Source organism: Sapajus apella, unplaced genomic scaffold (genome assembly GCF_009761245.1).
Source record: "Sapajus apella isolate SASKATOON/1434 unplaced genomic scaffold, GSC_monkey_1.0 scaffold2, whole genome shotgun sequence".
Taxonomy (NCBI): Eukaryota; Metazoa; Chordata; class Mammalia; order Primates; family Cebidae; genus Sapajus; species Sapajus apella.
This window is the reverse complement of record NW_022436942.1, coordinates 68,556,611-68,576,206: the sequence shown is the minus strand read 5'-3', so window position 1 is coordinate 68,576,206 and position 19,596 is coordinate 68,556,611. Positions and strand designations below refer to the sequence as shown.

General features: G+C 44.5%; 2 protein-coding genes across 3 annotated transcripts in view; both read left to right on the top strand.

The window, feature by feature from the left end:
* Positions 1-2,112, top strand: part of GPN3 (GPN-loop GTPase 3) — a 14,658-nt gene extending 12,546 nt beyond the window's left edge. Inside the window, exons 7-8 of one of the 2 annotated variants that reach the window (XM_032239236.1) lie at positions 738-866; positions 1,501-2,112. In XM_032239236.1, coding sequence (XP_032095127.1) covers positions 738-866; positions 1,501-1,560 — 189 coding nt within the window. In that variant the 3' untranslated portion in view covers positions 1,561-2,112. The remainder of the gene's footprint in view (positions 1-737; positions 867-1,500) is intronic. The other variant, XM_032239245.1, reaches the window with a different exon arrangement.
* A 2,060-nt stretch (positions 2,113-4,172) lies between these two features.
* The window catches only part of ARPC3 (actin related protein 2/3 complex subunit 3), a 17,765-nt gene continuing 2,341 nt past the window's right edge, over positions 4,173-19,596 (top strand). Inside the window, exons 1-4 of the mRNA XM_032239228.1 lie at positions 4,173-4,347; positions 8,803-8,902; positions 14,713-14,789; positions 18,525-18,593. Coding sequence (XP_032095119.1) covers positions 4,342-4,347; positions 8,803-8,902; positions 14,713-14,789; positions 18,525-18,593 — 252 coding nt within the window. The 5' untranslated portion in view covers positions 4,173-4,341. The remainder of the gene's footprint in view (positions 4,348-8,802; positions 8,903-14,712; positions 14,790-18,524; positions 18,594-19,596) is intronic.

Sequence of the window (19,596 nt, the reverse complement as noted above, 5' to 3'; positions counted from 1 at the left end):
GATCTCGGCTCACTGCAACCTCCGCCTCCCGGGTTCAGGCAATTCTCCTGCCTCAGCCTCCTGAGTAGCTGGGACTACAGGCACGCACCACCATGCCCAGCTAATTTTTTGTAGTTTTAGTAGAGACGGGGTTTCACCATGTTGACCAGGATGGTCTCCATCTCTTGACCTTGTGATCCGCCCGCCTCAGCCTCCCAAAGTGCTGGGATTACAGGCTTGAGCCACCGCGCCCGGCCTAAAAATTGTTTTTTTTTCTAAACATCTGGTCTAGTGTTTGCCTGTGTCCAGTCATTAGCCACCTTTATAAAAAGCACAGTCCAACCCTATTTTCCACAAAGTGGAGGAGGGAAAAGGGCTGTGGGCTGGTCAGTCAGAAGTTTAATTTAGAAGTAGTTATTGGTGGTGGCCAATAAATTAACTAACATGTCATTGTTTCAAACCATTTGGAGAGTTCAGGACTGTTTGTGCACCTGTGAACTTTCTGGTGGTGGTTGAATTCAGATAAATACCCATAAAACAGTGTCTAATTAAAGTAATAAGCTAACAAGTGTTCTAGCAGATCAGAAGTCAAAAAAATCAATGATTTACTGTGTCTAGCTTTCCCTCCTCTCCTTCCCCTAAACACATCACTGTTTTTAATCAGAAGTACAAATGGTTATAAAACTCAAATATAAGTTGAAAATTATGTGTTTTGCCCAACTTCAGAATGGACTTTTCTTGAAATCCCCAACTTGTAGATTGATGACTACAGCATGGTTCGATTTTTACCTTACGATCAGTCAGATGAAGAAAGTATGAACATTGTACTACAGCATATTGATTTTGCCATTCAATACGGAGAAGACCTGGAATTTAAAGAACCAAAGGTAATTTCTGATTGGGGTGTTTGTTAGCTTTTGATAAAACTATTTGCCAGCACTCACTGGACTCTTGCATATACAGGTGACTCCTTTAATTAGTTTTTTGTCTTATTGATAGCAGTTACCTGGGCTTTTCTGGGTGATCTCTGAAATTGACACTGTGCTCTACAAGTGGTATCACGTTTACTCTACTTTTGTTGAGGCAGAATGACAAAACCTCTGTGTACCCAGACCTTGGGTGTATGTTTAAAGAGGAGGTGAAATTGGGCTGCCTTCACATATGTCATTGAGAAGGCTAATGATAGTGTCAGGAAAGCATTTTTGTTTTAATTTTTTTCCTGACCACCAGGCTACCAGGGAGGTAAAGCACTCTCACAGCAAATTAGCCGAGAATCATTGTGAATGTAAATTCAAATGAGAAATGCTTCTTAGATAGAAGCACATTAATTTACTACATATCTGGAAAAACTGTTAGTCATGCCTTTTCTTACTATTAGCAGTTACCTGTAAGCAACACCTGGAGCTGGTGCTGGGTAATTAGTTCCACATAGGGTATTACCTGAAAAATATTTAAACAGCATACTAGTTCTAACTGAAGGGAAATGAATATATTTTCTATTTTGTGTTTCCATTGTGTCAGGAACGTGAAGATGAGTCTTCTATGTTTGACGAATATTTTCAAGAATGCCAGGGTGAATGAAGAGTTTACTAAAAAGTAACCGTCTATACATGAAGAGCTTGTGGCCAAACAAGCAGGACATTCTTCTCTTCAAAGGATGCAATAGTAGAAAGCTACCTATTTTAATGAAAAACGTAATACTTCATTCTGTATCAGCTGCATGCCTGAATCAAGTTTTTAATTATCCTGAAACTGCTGCTGTTTAAAGTGGAATATTTTAGTAGTATTGTAACAGCATCACTTTAGATTTTGTAAGACAAAATTGAAATGAATGCACATAGATTTATGTGTAATATAAATTAGCACCTAACTAAGGTTAAGGCTAATCTAACGTTATTTTCACTTTTTGTGTTGTTTTTGAGATACAGGAATTACTGTAACAAAATATGTATGTCTGAAGGGGAAAAGTTGGAAGGATATACATAAGACCATTGCTTATCTGTACCTTCCCATTTTCCTATATTGAAAATGTATATAACTTAAAAAGTAAAAATAACTATGTTTTGAGATATGTATGTGTATATATAAAAGAAACAAAGGTTTTTAATCATTCTTGGTCCTAGATAACAAGTACACTGCAGTGTCTAATTTGATTCATTTTAATTAAAGAAGCAAAGTGTGGCCAGGCATGGTGGCTCACGCCTGTAATGCCAGCTCTTTGGGAGGCTGAGGTGGGTGAATCACCTGAGGTCAGGAATTCAAGACCAACCTAGCCAATGTGGGGAAACTTCATCTCTACTAAAAACACAAAAAATTATCTGGGCATGGTGGCTCATGCCTGTAATCCCAGCTACTTGAGAGGCTGAGGTGGGAGAATCGCTTGCACCCAGGAGGTGGAGGTTGCAGTGAGCCAGGGTCGCACCATTGCATTCCAGACTGGACAACAGAGCAAGACTCCATCTCAAACAAACAATAAAAACGCAAAATGTAAGGACCAAGGACCTATAGGCATCAGTGGTAGCTTATGCCTGGGGGCCTGGGCTAGAGGGAAGGGTCAGGTGTCTACACCACCGTCCATTCAACGAGGAACATGATGAGTGGCCAGCATGAGGATGTGCTGTGCTACTTGGGGACTTTCCTGTGACCCTTAGAAGATGGAGAGTGTGGAAACAGCCTGATCTCCCAGGGTTGCTAATTCTTAGAAACTTTATTGTCACATGGGAGGGGAAGAAAGAAGAGGCAGCTTTTTAGTTGCCCTCTTCCTTGATCCTCCCTGTTTTAGCTTCTAGAGAGTATGGTATGTGCCTATGGGGAAAAGTGAAGGGCCCGATTCCAGTGCCTTCCACACTGGACACTGGGGTTTCAAAGACTAATCTGACAATTCCAGTCCTCAAGGATTTCACTATCTCATTGGCAGGGCTGACTTGATTCTTTACACAAATTTACTGAACTATGGATGCCAGGCACTGGGGTTAGAATGGGGATCCACAGCAGGGCCTTTCTCACGTGGGGCTGACATGCTGGCCTATGAGACTGATCATGAGGAAGGAAACCTTGGAGAGAGGAGGGAAAGAAGAGCAGAAGTGAAATGGTGAGTGACTACAGTGCTGCTTTGGACTGTTTGTCAAAAAAGGCCCTGCCTGAAAGGTGCTATTTGGCCAGTGACCTGAATGAGAAATCAGATGTGGAAACAGGGCATTATTCCAGGCGGGGAACTGGCAGAAGAAATGGCTCTCAGGCAGCAATGAACTTGGCTTTTAACATAAGAAGCTTTCTAGTAATAGGTTAAAAACTCCTGGGCTTTTGGTATGCTCCAAGCATGTAAGTTGTAAGCATTTTACATGTAATTTATTTAGTCCTTACAAAACTATGAAGTAGATAGTGTTATTGCCATTTTCAGGTGAGGAACTGAGGCATAGAGAGGCCAGTTAACTTGCTCAAAATTACACAGCTAGTGTGTGTTGGAGCTGGGATTCAAACCCAGAGACCAGTGCCCTTCAGTTTCTCCATTGTTAGGTGCAGTGCACTAGGTTCATTCATTCACTCAAATATTTATTGATGCCTCCTACATACGATCACTGTTATGGGCGCAGGGGACAAAATGGATGAATTGCTGCCTTTTTGGCATTAACAGGGATAGGGAGACAACCACCAAGAGTAAAGTAAAGATGAAAATCATAAGAACTAAGGGGAAAACCAGGAGAGAAGGATAAGGCATGGGACTGGACTCGGGTGAATTGAAAGTAGAATGACCTGAGAATGCTTCACAGGAAAGGGGATTTTTTTTATTTTTATTTATTTATTTTTTTGAGATAGTCTCACTCTATTGCCCAGGCTGGAGTGCAGCGGCGCGATCTCGGCTCACTGCAAACTCCCAGGTTCAAGTGATTCTCCTGCATCAGCCTCCTGAATAGCTGGGATGCCACCATGCCCAGCTAATTTTTGTATTTTTAGTAGAGACGGGTTTTTACCATCTAGGCTGGTCTCGAACTCCTAACCTCAGGTGATTCGCCCGCCTCGCCCTCCCAAAGTGCTGTGATTACAAGGGTGAGCCACTACGCCAGGCCCTGAAAAGGTGAAATTTGAAAAAAATGCAAAAGGTGATTGATCTCTGGGATTCTGGAACTTCAAGCCAAGCGCCACTTTCAGGACCCCTGCCTAGTGCTCTGGCGCCCCCTTCAGATCCGCGCGGCCGCAGCAACCAGAGGCGGAACAGCAAGGCCGGAAGCTCCTCGTCCTTCCCCCCCCCCCCGCCCGCCCCTTCCGGCTCGCTTCCGCCTACTCCACCCGGACTGCCAGACCGGAAGCGCACAGCTGGAACTCGTTCCTGCTCCTCTGGGTTGAAACCCGGGCGCTGCCAAGATGCCGGTGAGGGTTCGATTCATGATGTGGGGAGACAGCGGGGATTACGAAGAGCAGGGAGAAACCTTTGTGTGCCGAGAGAAGCGGGCGGCGGAAGGCAGGGAGGAAGCTGGGGTCCGAGAAGGAGAGAGGCGAGGGGTGGGGGGCGGTCGCTGAAGGCTTGGAGCAGCCCGAAGGTGCCAGTCGTGGGAGGCGGAGGCGCGGCAGGAATGGGCCAGGGTACAGAGTGTGTGGGGAGGCCCTCTTCTCTCGCCCCTTCTACTCCCTCCGACCGTGGCGGAGTTCCCAAAGCCTCACTAGAGCGCGATGCCAAGGGATATGCTTTTTATTTTTCATTTTTCAAACCCGGGGTCTGGCTTCTCCTTTTTCTGTCAGGCCCACTTCCTCCTCCGCTCCGAGGGGCAGGTTCCCTCTGCTGTTTGTCATTTGCCAGAACCCACTTCCCGGCAGCGGCGGCCACCCCGGAGCCGCAGGGTTTAGGGACCTCACAGACTCGGTCGGCGCCTGACTTCCAAAGGTTTCCTTTATCGTGTGCATCAGAGTGGGAGTAAAAGTTTATGACTGTCTGGCTGTACTTAATTTCTGACAGCCCGTCTGTGGGGTAGATTTGTCACCACCATGGTCTCCATTTTGCAGATTCAGGAAAAGGTGGTTCAGTTATGTGATTGTGTGTCACACTTTTTTTTGAGACAGCATCTCCTTCTGTAGCCCATGCTGGAGTGCAGTGATGCGATATCAGCTCACTGCAACCTACGCCTCCTGGGTTCACGCATTCCTCGTGCCTCAGCCTCCCGGGAAGCTGGGATTACAGGCGCGTGCCATCAGCCTCAGCTAATTTTTTGTATTTTAGTAGAGACGGGGTTTCACCATGTTGGCCGGGCTGGTCTCAAACCCCAGACCTCAGGTGATCTGCCTTCCTCAGCCTCCCAAAGTGCTGGGATTGCAGGCATGAGTCACCGCACCCAGCCTGTTATTTTTTAACAAACGTTACCCAGCACCTACTGCCTTCCAGGCTCTATTTACAGCAGCACATAACTTCAATAAGTCCCTAATCTTAAAGAGTATACATTCAAATTGGTAGACGAAACAATAAGAGTGTAAACTTAAAGGAGATACAGTAGTTTCAGGTAGTGACAAATGCTATTAAAAAGCTAGATGGAAACAATTAAAAACAATAACAACAAGAAAGAACCTAGATGGGTGGCGGGGCGCGGTGGCTCACACCTGTAATCCCAGCACTTTGGGAGGCAGAGGAGGCCGGGGTGGATTACGAGGTCAAGAGATAGAGACCATCCTGGCCAACATAGCGAAACCCCATCTCTACTAAAAATACAAAAATTAGCTGGGTGTGGTGGCGCGTGCCCGTAATCCCAGCTACTTGGGAGGCTGAGGCGGGATCATCGCTTGAATCCAGGAGGCAGAGGTTGCCGTGAGCTGAGATCACGCCGCTGCTTGAACCTGGGGTAGAGGTGGCAATGAGCCGAGAACATGCTACTGTAGTCCAGCCTAGCGACAGAGCGAGACTCTGTCTCAAACAAAAAAAAAAAAAAGAAAGAAAGAAAAGAAGAAGCTACATGGGTAACAAGACAGTTACTGGTGAGAGGGAAGGTGGAGGCTGCTTTAGATAAAGCATACCTGTGATGAAAAGAAGCAAGCCATAGTTACAAATACACACACACACACACACACACACACACACACACATATATATATATATATATTTTTTTTTTTTTTTTTTGAGACAGAGTTTCGCTCATGTTACCCAGGCTGGAGTGCAATGGCGTGATCTCGGCTCACCGCAACCTCCGCCTCCTGGGTTCAGGCAATTCTCCTGCCTCAGCCTCCTGAGTAGCTGGGATTACAGGCACGCGCCACCACGCCCAGCTAATTTTTTGTAGTTTTAGTAGAGACGGGGTTTCACCATGTTGACCAGGATGGTCTCGATCTCTTGACCTCGTGATCCACCCACCTCGGCCTCCCAAAGTGCTGGGATTACAGGCTTGAGCCACCGCGCCCGGCCTATATATTTTATATATATACTTTTTTTTTTGAGACAGGGTCGCACTCTGTGCCTCAGGCTATATTTTTAATAGAGATGGGGTCTCACCATGTTGCCCAGCCTGGTCTCAAACTCCTGGGCTCAAGCAGTGCTCCTGCCTTGACCTCCCTAAGTGTTGGGATTACAGGCATGAGCACCGTGCTAAACCCCACAAATACATATTTTATGAATCCCATAATTACCATTTGACTCCTGAGCTCTGGGGTACACACTTTGTAAATTATGCTGTTTAATCCTCATAATGACTCTATGAAGTAGGTACCATGATTCCTATTTTACGGAAGAGGAAACGGAGCCTCAGAGAAGTTAATTTGGACAAAGTTGCATACTAATATACTAATGATAAAGCCACATTTTAAGCCAGGACTCTATGCTGGGTGCAGTGGCTTATGCCTGTAATCCCAGCACTTTGGGATGCCAAGACAGGAGGATCACTTGAGCCTAGGAGTTTGAGACCAGCCTGGGCAACCTAATGAGACCCTGCCTATACAAAAATAAAAATAAATTAGCTGGATATGGTAGTGCACCTCCTTCCAGCCCAAGAGGCTGAGGTGGGATGATCACCTGGAGCCTGGAGTTTGAGGCTGCAGTGAGCTGTGATCATGCCACTGTATTCCAGCCCCGGTGAGAAAAGGAGACTCTGTCTCGAAGGAAAAAAAAAAAAAAAAAAGACTCTAAAGCCCTATGATGGTTCCGATTGCACATAGAGCACCCTGGATTCACCCTGTTTTTTGTTTTTTGGGTTTTTTGTTTTTTTTTTTTTTTTTTGAGATGGAGTCTGAGTCTCCCTCTGTCACCAGGCTGGAGTGCAGTGGCATGTTCTCGGCTCATTGCCACCTCCATCCCACGTTCAAGCAGTGGCGTGATCTCAGCTCACGGCAACCTCTGCCTCCTGGGTTCAAGCGATTCTCCTGCCTCAGCCTCCCAAGTAGCTGGGATTACAGGCACATGCCACCATATCCAGCTAATTTTTGTATTTTTAGTAGAGATGAGGTTTCATCATATTGGCGAGGATGATCTCGATCTCCTAACCCTGTGATCCGCCCACCTGGGCCTCTCAAAGTACCAGAATTACAGGTAGGAGCTACTAAGCTGTGCCTGGCCCACCCTGTTATTGTTTTATGTCTGCCTTCTCTACTCTTCAAGGACCAGAACTGTACTACTTTGTATATTACTTACTATATCAGTGTCTTGCACATAGAAGGTGCTTAGCAATCATTTGCTGAATGAATGAATATGTGAATGGGACCCATGTTGTCTTATAAAAAGCCAGACGTCTTATAAAAAGCATAGAATCAGCATACAAAGTGCTCTTATAAATGTGATTTTTTTCTCCCTCCCTTTAACTCACACCTACCCACTGAAGGCAATATATATCTTCTCATTTTACAAATTTGGAAACAAGCTAAGAGAAGAAACATGATGTCTTGGTCAAAACCATAAAGCCAGGAAGTGGCAGAGCTGAAAAGACAGTGCTTGGGTCTTCGTTTAGCTAGGGTGTGGGTACCCTGATTTATATGATGTTTGCCTTTCTGTAGTGGAAATACTTTTACCAGATACCAGTGTGATGTCACTGAACATAGAATGGGAAGAGTCGCCCAGCAGCACCCCATTATCTAGTATTTCCTTAATAAACTTAAGAACATAGACAAAAGTAAAATGTAATTTTTAAAAATTAGGAAGTAGGCTGGGCACAGTGGCTCATGCCTGTAATCCCAGCACTTTGGGAGGCCGAGGTATGTGGATCACCTGAGGTCGGGAGTTTGAGACCAGCCTGACCAGCATGGAGAAACCCCGTCTCTGCTAAAAATACAAAATTAGGCGGGTGTGGTGGCACATGCCTGTAATCAATCCCAGCTACTCAGGAGACTGAGGTAGGAGAATTGCTTGAACCCAGGAGGCGGATGTTGCAATGAGCTAAGACCGCGCCATTGTACTCCAGCCTGGACAAGAGTGAAACCCTGTCTCAGAAAAAAAAAATTAGAAAGTAGTTGGGCAAGGTGGCTCATGCCTGTAGTCCCAGCCCTTTGGGAGGCCAAGGCAGAAGGATCACTTGACCTTAGGAGTTTGAGACCATCTTAGCCAACATAGTGAGAGTCTGTCTCAAAAAAAAAAAAAAAAAAAAAAGTGATGAGTACTTAAGTATCATTGTTATTAACATCATTTACTTAATTGTTTATATAATTTGATTTTTGAGAACAGCTGTGTTTAACAACCAGCTTGCAAAATGCCTCAAAATTTAACAATTGGTTTTCTTGAGCGAGAAAGAACCAGCCCTAGCACCTTGATGCTGTTACCCTTCTTCCTCCCCTACTCTTTTTTTCCTTTAAGGGAAGGTTGTTTGCCCCAGTGACATTTGCTGTCTTTCTGCTTCTGTGTTGTTCCTGGGCATGCCGCTATAGGCTTACCACTCTTCTCTCATGGATCCTGACACCAAACTCATTGGAAACATGGCACTGTTACCTATCAGAAGTCAGTTCAAAGGACCTGCCCCCAGAGAGAGTAAGTCTAAACTCATTATTTTCATATTTTGGTATGAAATGCCTAGCAATCCTCTGAAATGATCAAATCAGGGAAATTCTTAGCTCAGTCTTCTCTCTCAAATTGCTCTTGTACTTTGCTTGTTAAATATTGTGGTCTAGACCCTTCAAGATAGTGATTATATGTTGCATTTAATAGGATTATTATTTAATTGTATCATTGCTTTGGACTTCTCCAGGAAACTCTTTTGAGTAGAGAAAATATGCTTAATTCTGGACACTGACCTGTAATCACTGTCAGTTCTTTCAAATGAATCTAATGCTATTATGTCTAGAATGCCATGTCCCCATCCTTTCTCTGTCATCATCAACAACAAATATTTTAACCTCTTCCCCATCTAAATCTACTTCCTTTATGCATTCTTCAAGATCTTCATTTTTAGCAATACCTCAATCTTAAATCTTTTTTTTTCTTTTTGGAGACTGTCTCTGTCACCAGGCTGGAGTGCAGTGGCACAATCTCAGCTCAGTGCAACCTCCACCTCCTGGGTTAAAGCAATTCTCGTGCCTCAGCCTCCTGAGTAGCTAATGTGCCACCACACCTAACTAATTTTTGTAATTTTAGTAGAGACCAGGCTCACCATGTTGGTCAGGATGGTCTCTATCTCCTGACCTTGTGATCTGCCCACCTTGGCTTCCCAAAGTGCTGGGATTACATGCTTAAGACAACGTGCCCCGCCTCAATCTTAAATCTTAAGTGTACTATGTAACATTACTTATGTCTATTCCTGCTTTTCTGAGTTTTATTTCAGAAAGCCCCAATATTTTTCAGACACTGAGTGAGACTCTTCTGGTACTTTCTGAGATGTTCTCCCAACAGTATGATTTGTATTATATTAGACATAGTTTCCCTATACCCTGCAAGGGTCTTAACTGAATTCTATTTGTGGTTTCCAAGACCATGATTTATTTTTTATTTTTTGAAATGGAATCTCGATTTTTCACCCAGGCTGGAGTGCAGTGGCACAATCTCAGCTCACTGCAGTATCTGCCTCCCAGGGTTTCAAGTGGTTCGTCTGCCTCAGCCTCCCGAGTAGCTGGGACTACAGACATGCACCACCACGCCCGGCTAATTTTTTGTATTTACTAGAGACGGGGTTTCACCATATTGGCCGGGATGGTCTCAATCTCCAGAACTTGTGATCCACCTGCCTTGGACTCCCAAAGTGCTGGGATTACAGGCGTGAGCCACCATGCCCGGCCAAGACGGTAATTATAATTAGCAATTTGGTACTGATCCCATTCCCATGTCTCTGCCAGATTCTTTGACTTCACTTTTTTTAAACTTAATTTTGTTTTCAACACCATTTGAAAACTCAGTAAACTTAATATGTATGGTGAATCGCTACAGTCTCTACTTGATTCTGAGAAAAAGGAACAAGGAAGAAGACAGCCTGGGAAAGAAAAAAAATAATGTAAAATCACAGGGCTGGACATGGTGGCTCATGGCTATAATCCCAGCACTTTTGGAGGCTAAGGCAAGGGGATCATTTGAGATCAGGAGTTTGAGACCAGACTGACCAACATGGTGAAACCCCATCTGTACTTAAAATCCAAAAAATTAGCTGAGCATGATGGTATGCACCTGTGATCCCAGCTACTCAGGAGACTGAGACAGAAGAATCGTTTGAATCCAGTGGGTAGAAGTTACAGTGAGTTGGGCCGGGCGCGGTGGCTCAAGCCTGTAATCCCAGCACTTTGGGAGGCCGAGGCGGGTGGATCACGAGGTCAAGAGATCGAGACCATCCTGGTCAACATGGTGAAACACCATCTCTACTAAAACTACAAAAAATTAGCTGGGCATGGTGGTGTGTGCCTGTAATCCCAGCTACTCAGGAGGCTGAGGCAGGAGAATTGCCTGAACCCAGGAGGCGGAGGTTGCGGTGAGCCGAGATCGCGCCATTGCACTCCAGCCTGGGTAACATGAGTGAAACTCCGTCTCAAAAAAAAAAAGAAGTTACAGTGAGTTGAGGTCAAGCCACTACACTCCAGCCTAGGTGACGAATGAGACTCCATCTCAAAAAAAGATAAAAGAGAAAAAAGAAAAGAAAATTGCCATGCAAACAAAAAATAAGAATCAATATTGGGGCCAGGCATGGTGGCTCACACCTGTAATCCCAACATTTTGAGAGGCTGAGGTGGGTGGATTACCTGAGGTCAGGAGTTCGAGACCAGCCTGACCAACATCCAGAAACCCCACTGCTACTAAAAATACAAAAATTAGCCGAATGTGGTGATGCATGCCTATAATCCCAGCTACTTGGGAAGCTGAGACCTAGAATCACTTGAACCTGGCAGGCAGAGGTTGCAGTGAGCTGAAGTCCTGCCATTGCACTCCAGCCTGGGCAACAAAAGAGAAACTGCGTCTCAGTGGAAAAAAAAAAAATTAATATTGGGGCCAGGTGAAGTGGCTCACACCCATAATCCATAATCCCAAAACTTTGGAAAGCTGAGGCAGGAGGATCATTTGAGCCCATTAGTTCAAGACCAGCCTGGACAACATAGTGAGACCCCATCTCCTAAAAAAAAAATAAATAACGGAAAAAATGTAGAGACCAATGACAGAACAAGTTAAACAAAAGAAAAAAGTAGAAAAAAATACTCATGTTAGCCCAGATTCCTTGAGAAGAATACTTTTGAGGTGGTTACAAATATATGGTATATCAGAAGATACAATTGACTAAAGATGGGATAAATCTATCACCTTTGCAATATTTGGGCCCTCAAAGGAGAATGCGATCCTAACAAACCAGATCTTTTGGTTTCTGTAGACAAGGAATGACCTTGTTGCTCCTCAGCAGGGGACTGGATTAAAACTGAATTGGGGGGCCAGGTACGGTGACTCATGCCTGTAATCCCAGCACTGCTGAGGCAGGCGAATCACAAGGTCAAGAGATTGAGACCATCCTGGCCAACGTGGTGAAACCCTGTCTTTACTAAAAATACAAAAATTAGCCAGTTGTGGTGGCACGCACCTGTAATCCCAGCTATTCCAGAGACTGAGGCCGAAGAATCCCTTGAAGCAGGGAGGCAAAGGTTGCAGTGAGCCAAGATTGCACCACTGCACTCCTGCCTGGCAACAGAGCGAGACTACGTCTCCAAAAAAAAAAAAAATGAATTGGAATGGAAGCCTGTGCTGTGAGCTAAATAACAGCGTTAATCATACTAATTCATTTGTATTCAACAAATATCTGTAGAATGCCTTTTATGTGCCAAGTACTCTTCTAACTTCAGAATCCTGTGGCCTCTGCCCCCTCTTGTCATTGCATTGAGAAGAACTAGCTGATTTTTGTAAACAATATTAAATCCTCCAGGAAAGTTTCCTTTCACAGATAAGAAAATCAATTGTGGCCAGGTGCAGTGGCTCATGCCTGTAATCCTAGCACTCTGGAAAGCTGAAGCGGGTAGATTGCCTGAAGCTGACGAGTTCGAGACCAGCCTGGCCAACATGTCGAAACGTCTCTGCTAAAAATACAAAAATTAGCTGGGCATGGCGGTGGGTGCCCTATAGTCCTAGCTACTCAGGAGTCTGTGGCAGGGAGAATCGCTTGAACCCAGCAGGCGAAGGTTGCAGTGGGCCTAGATCACGCCATTGCACTCTAGCTTGGGCAACAGAGTGAGACTCCATCTTAAAAATAAAATAAAATAGAAAATAGATTATAAGGAACACAAGTCTAGAGTTAGAGTTCTGTTGAAATTCTTCCACAGGGCAATAAGCTGGGATAAAGACAACTGAATTGCAGAGTATGAAAGCTTCAGAATTACTTTGCATTTCTGCTGTGTGAGAAGGTTAACAGTCATGACAAGAAATATAAATAACTGTCTCAACACTGCTGAAACCAGCTGCCAGATATCAAGACCCTGGGATTTTGACCTTTTTAAAATAAAAGGAAAACAAAGAATTGCCAAGGAAATTGTGTAATGAGATCTGTCTTTGTCAAGACAGTATTTCTGGCTTTTCTCCGTCTAGAGCCACCTAGAACAGCTTGTACAAGTATATTTTAAGTCACAATTTTCATAAAAAGAAAAATGTGTATCTGAACTCCAACATGTCCTAAATAATTGAGTTTTTTCTTGAAACTACAGTATGTAAATTCAAATAAGATTATATCAAATACTTTATTTTTTTATTTATTTTTTATTTTTATTTTTTTGAGATGGAGTCTCACTCTGTTGCCCATGCTTAAGTTCAATGGCACGATCTCAGCTCACTGCGATCTCCACCACCTGGGTTCAAGCAACTCTCCTGCCTCAGCTGCCTGAGCAGCTGGGATTACTGGCACATACCACCATGCCCGGCTAGTTTTTGTATTTTTAGTAGAGATAGGGTTTCTCCATGTTGGCCAGGCTGGTCTCAAACTCTTGACCTCAGGCGATCCACCTGCCTCAGCTTTCCAAAGTGCTGAGATTACAGGCCTAAGCCACTGCACCCAGCCAAATACTTTTTAAGAAGGGCTTAGTCTATCTATGTCTCCATCTTTTTTTATAAATGCGTTGAGAGAGGTCTTGAATGACGTACACCAAATGCTAATGGGAGTTATTTTTGGATAAGTGGGAATTAAGATGACAATTTTTTAAAAACTTTTTTTGGCCTGGAGCCGTGGCTTATGCCTGTAATCCTAGCTACTCAGGAGGCAGAAGGATCACTTGAGGCCAGGAGTTTGAGACCAACCTAGACAACACAGAGAGACTGCATCTCTAAAAATACTTTTTTTTTTTTTTTTTTGAGACAGAGTTTCGCTCTTATCACCCCGGCTGGAGTGGAGTGGTGCAATTTTGGCTCACTGTAACCTCCACCGTTCAGGTTCAAGCAATTCTCCTGCCTCAGCCTCCTGAGTAGCAGAATTACAGGTGCCTGCCACCATGCTCATCTAATATTTTGTATTTTTAGTAGAGGCAGGGTTTCACCAGGTTGGCCAGGCTCTTCTCAAACTCCTGACCTTAGGTGATCCACCCGCCTCAGCTTCCCAAAATGCTGGGATTATAGGCATGAGACACTGCGCCCGGCCATCTCTAAAAAACGTTAAAGAAAATAATTAGCCTGGCCTCATGGTGCATGCCTGTAATCCCAGCTACCTGGGAAGCTGAAGCAGGAGGATGACTTGAGCTCAGGATGTCATGGCTGTGGTGAGCTATAATTGTACCACTGCACTCCAGCCTGGGTAACAGAGCAATACGTCTCTCTAGAAAAGAAAACCGTATTGACTGAATTTCATTTTTTTTTTTTTTTTGGAGACAGAGTCTCGCTGTGTCGCCAGGCACCAGGTTGGAGCGCAGTGGTGCAAACTCAGCTCACCACAACCTCCGCCTCCTGGGTTCAAGCAGTTCTCCTGCCTCAGCCTCCTGAGTAGCTGGGACTACAGGCATGTACCACCACGCCCAGCTAATTTTTTTGTATTTTTTAAGTAGAGACGGGGTTTCACCATGTTGACCAGGATGGTCTCAATCTCTTGACCTCGTGATCCACCCACCTCGGCCTCCCAAAGTGCTGGGATTACAGGCATGAGCCACTGCGCCCGGCCTTGAATTTCTTTTTCTAATGAGCATGTATAAGTTTTACAAAAACAATAAAGCCGTAAAAGTAAACCATGTACTATTTTTCTGTAAATATTTTCTGAAAACTTTATATTTCAGTAGGCCCATTTTATTTTATTCAACCCCATAACTGTTGACAGTTGAGCTTGTGTGTGTTTTCTCTTTATAGCTTTTATAGGTGTTATGTTTTATATTTGACTGATGTACTCTGTGCTCCTTCCCTTGTGTCCTGCTTAGCAAAAGATACAGATATTGTGGATGAAGCCATCTATTACTTCAAGGCCAATGTCTTCTTCAAGAACTATGAAATTAAGGTAAATTACAGAGCTTCTAATATTTAACTTAGTTTTCTGATGGGGATAATACCAACCTTCCTATCCAGATTGCTGTGAGGAGAAAATAAAATGAAATCAGCATGTAATTTTTAAGTTCCAGAACAGTGCCTAATGTTAGCCTCTGTATAAATATTAGTTTCTTTTTTTTTTCCCCTCCGAATTCTATACCAGGAGTTGGCAAACTCTAACCTGAGGACCACATTTGGCCTGCTGCCCCTTTTTGTAAATAAACCTTTATTGGAACACAGCCACAGCCATTTATTTCTATATTATCTATAGTTACTTTCACACCACAACAGCAGAACTGAGTACTTGTGACAAAGACTATATGGCCCACAAAACCTAAAAATACTGCCTGTCTTTTACCGGGAAAGTTTGCCAACTCCTTGCTAGAAATATCTTTATTTATTCAACATTAGTTAAGCAACATCAACTGTAATGTGTCAGCCCTGTGTTTTGTTTTGTTTTGTTTTGTTTTGTTTTGTTTTGTTTTGAGACAAGGTCTTGCTCTGTCACCCAGGCCGAGGCTGGAGTGCAGTGGCACAGTCACAGCTCACTATACCCTCAACCTCCCAGGCTCAGGCAGTCCTCCCACCTCAGCCTCCTAGCTAGCTGGAACTACAGGCATGCGCCACCACGCTTGGCTAATTTTTTGTAGAGACAGGGTTTCACCATGTTGCCCAGGCTCATCTCAAACTCCTGGGCTTAAGCAATCTGCTCACCTCACCCTCCCAAAGTGCTAGGATTACAGGCATGACCCACTGCACCCAGCTAAGCCCTATGTTTTTGTTTAGGACTAATCCACAACCAAAATATCCTATGTGCTGTGTTATTTTTTATGTACTTCTGTGTCCTGGACCTGAGAGAGAAATGTAGACAGTTGAATGACCTTGAATCTTCCTTGAACCACTCTCTCTCCTCTTCTGCTCTTAGTTCTTGTAAAGAGAGTGGTCAAGGGGAAGGTAGAAGTGGGTGGCCGAAAGAAGATGGGAAAATGAAAAACAAAAAGTTCTCTGAACTCTTGCTATGAGCAAAGTGACAAGGAATGTTAGCAGATTTCCTTGATGGTATTCTAAAATATGGAATTTCAACCCCTCCTTGCCAAACTCTGAACTTCTGGAATCAAACAGAGTGTGAATTCTTTATGTGTAGACTCTTTGGTTTACAAATTGTAGTCTAAACATTGTGTGATGTTAACAGAATGTTTTCTGTATCTAATGTGTGGGCTAAGTTTGTAGTAGATATAAATGTTATAATTCTCTGGGCAGATTGCTTGAGTCCAGGAGTTTGAGACCAGTCTGGGCAACATGGTGAACCCCCATCTCTACAGAAAATACAAAAATTAGTGCATAGTGGCTCACGCCTGTAAACCCAGCACTTTGGGAGCCCGAGGCGGGTGGATCATGAGGTCAAGAGATTGAGACCATCCTGGCTAACATGGTGAAACCCCATCTCTTAAAAAAAAAAAAAAACACTGCCACATTTCATTCTTTCCCAGATATTATTTTGTTTTTAAAACAGGGAAATGTGTAGTTTGGGTACAGGTTTTTTTGTTTTTTGTTTGTTTTGAGATGGAGTCTTACTCTGTTGCCAGGCTGGAATGTGCAGTGGTACAATCTCAGCTCACTACAACTTCTCCTCTGGGGTTCAAACTATTCTCCCAAGTAGCTGGGAATTACAGGCACGTGCCACCACGCCCAGCTAATTTTTGTGTTTTTTAGTAGAGACAGGGTTTCACCATGTTGGCCAGGATGATCTCAATCTCTTGACCTCATGATCCACCCACCTGGGTTTCCCAAAGTGCTGGGATTACAGGTGTGAGCCACTATGCACTAATTTTTGTATTTTCTGTAGAGGTGGGGGTTCACCATGTTGCCCAGGCTGGTCTCAAACTGGCCCTTTTTTTTTTTTTTTTTTTTTTTTTTTTAATTTGAGACAGAGTCTTGCTCTGTTGCCCACACTGGAGTGCAGTGCTGCAATCTCGACTCATTGCAACCTCTGCCTCCTGGGTTCAAGTGATTCTCCTGTCTCAGCCTCCCTAGCAGCTGGGATTATAGGCTCCCACTACCATGTCCAGCTAGTTTTTGTATTTTTAGTAGAGACAGGGGTTTTCCATGTTGGCCAGGCTGGTTTCGAACTCCTGACCTCAAGTGATCCACCCAACTTGGCCTCCCAAAGTGCTGGGATTACAGTCCTGAGCCACCACCCCTGGCCTACGGCCAGTTTTTTTACTATAAATAATTGTTTAAAAAAAATTTTTTTTTTGAAACAGGGTCTCATTTTGTCACCCAGGCTGGAATGCAGTGGCACCATCACAGTTCACTGCAGCTTTGACCTCCCCAGCTTAGGCAGTCCTTCCACCTCAGCCTCCTGAGTAGCTGGGACTACAGTTGTGCGCCATCATGCCCAGCTAACTTTTGTATTTTTTGTAGAGATGGTATTTCACCATGTTGCCCAGGCTGGTCTCAAACTGCTGGACCCAAGCGATCATCCACCTCAGCCTCCCAAAGTACTGGGATTATAGGCGTGAGCCACTGCACCTGGCCTAAATCTTTGTAAAATTTGTCTCAAAGTCCATGCCACATTTGATTAACATTCATTTGTCTTCTCCACATTTTTCTTTTGGTTGAGTCAAGACGTTGAGATTATGGAGTTCTTTGGGAGCAAGTCAAATGTGAAGTAGTTGCTTCCTCATTTAGAGTAATGACTTTTTCTGTTCTCGGCAGAGACCCTGAAGTGAAAGGGTTTTTAAAAATTAGCCAGTCGGCTGGGCACAGTGGCTCACGCCTGTAATGCCAGCACTTTGGGAGGCTGGGGGGACAGATCACGAGGTTGAGAGATTGAGACCATACTGGCCAACATGGTGAAACCCCTAAAAATATAAAAATTAACTGGGCGTGGTGGCACGCACATGTAGTTCTAGCTTCTCAGGAGGCTGAGGCAGGAGAATTGCTTGAACCCGGGAGGCGGAAGTTGCAGTGAGCTGAGATCGTGCCATTGCACTCCGTCCTGGGCCACAGAGTGAGACTCCGTCTAAAAAAAAGAAAAAAGAAAAATTAGCCAACCATATGGAGCAGCTCAGGCTTTCCAAGCAGCTGTGCTCCTTCTCCTTCCTACACAGTGAGGGGCTGCTGACACAGACCCTTGGGAGCCCCAGGGAAAGGGGAGCCAAGAAAAACAAGAGAGAACAGCTGCACAGCTGGGCGTGGTGGCTCATGCCTGTAAATCCAGCATTTTGGGAGACTGAGGTGGGTGGATCACTTGAGGTCTGGAGTTCAAGACCAGCCTGGCCAAAATGGTGAAACGCTGTCTCTACTAAGAATACAAAAATTAGCCAGGCATGGTGGCACATGCCTGTAATCCCAGCTGCTCAGGAGGCTGAGACAGGAGAAACGCTTGAACGCAGGAGGTAAAGGTTGCAGTGAGCTGAGATTGTGCCACTGCACTCCAGCCTGGACAAAAGAGTAAGACTCTGTCTCAAAAAAAAAATAAAAGAGCAGCCGTAAGGCTCAGGGTGGGGCTTGTGCCTCCCTCCCAGGGGCAAATGGAAAAGGAGACTGACTAGACTGTGCATTTGGAGAAAGGGAATTTTGATGCGATAGTGGATATCCTACCACCACATTTAGTAGATAATCAAAAGACAAAGATGGAATTCATTCATTGCACATGATTGTTATGTTTTGATAACTGTTAGTTTTCTTTTTCTCCCTATAGAATGAAGCTGATAGGACCTTGATATATATAACTCTCTACATTTCTGAGTGTCTGAAGAAACTCCAAAAGGTAATTAAACTTGGATGATTATATATCAGGAAAACAAATTGCTGAGAGGCATTTACCCTCCCAGTCATCTGGAATTTGTTGAGACTTTAAAGACAAGTAAAAAATATTTCCTCTGACTTACAGCATGGATTTAAGAGAAAAATTTGAATTTAGTTCTCTGAACTTGTAGTGAAATTGACTGACACAAAGATAAAAATTTGAATATAGGGCCAGGCGCACTGGTTCATGCCTGTAATCCAAGCACTTTGGGAGGCCAAGGCAGGCAGATCACAAAATCAAGAGATTGAGACGATCCTGGCCAACATGGTGAAACCCCATCTCTACTAAAATACAAAAATTAGCTGGGCGTGGTGGCACGTGCCTGTAGTCCCAGATACTCCGGAGGCTGAGGCAGGAGAATTCCTTGAACCCGGGAGGTGGAGGCTGCAGTGAGCCAAGATTGTGCCACTGCACTCCAGCCTGGTGTCTGGCAACAGAGCAAGACTCTGTCTCCAAAAAAAAAAAAAAAAAAAAAAATGCTAGGCGAGATGGCTCACACTTGTAATCCCAGCACTTTTGGAGGCCAAGGCGGGAGGATCACGAGGTCAGAAGTTCAAGACCAGCCTCCTGGCCAACACAGTGAAACCCCGTCTCTACTAAAAATATAAGAATTAGCTGGGCATGGTGGCGGGCACCTGTAATCCCATCTACTTGGGAGGCTGAGGCAGTAGAATCGCTTGAGCTCGAGAGGTGGAGGTTGCAATGAGCCGAGATTGCGCCACTGCACTCTAGCCTGGGTGGCAGAGCCACACTCTGTCTCAAAAAAAAAAAAAAAGCCGGGTGCAGTGGCTCAAGCCTGTAATCCCAGCACTTTGGGAGGCCGAGGCGGGTGGATCACGAGGTCAAGAGATCGAGACCATCCTGGTCAACATGGTGAAACCCTGTCTCTACTAAAAATACAAAACATTAGCTGGGCATGGTGGCGCGTGCCTGTAATCCCAGCCACTCAGGAGGCTGAGGCAGG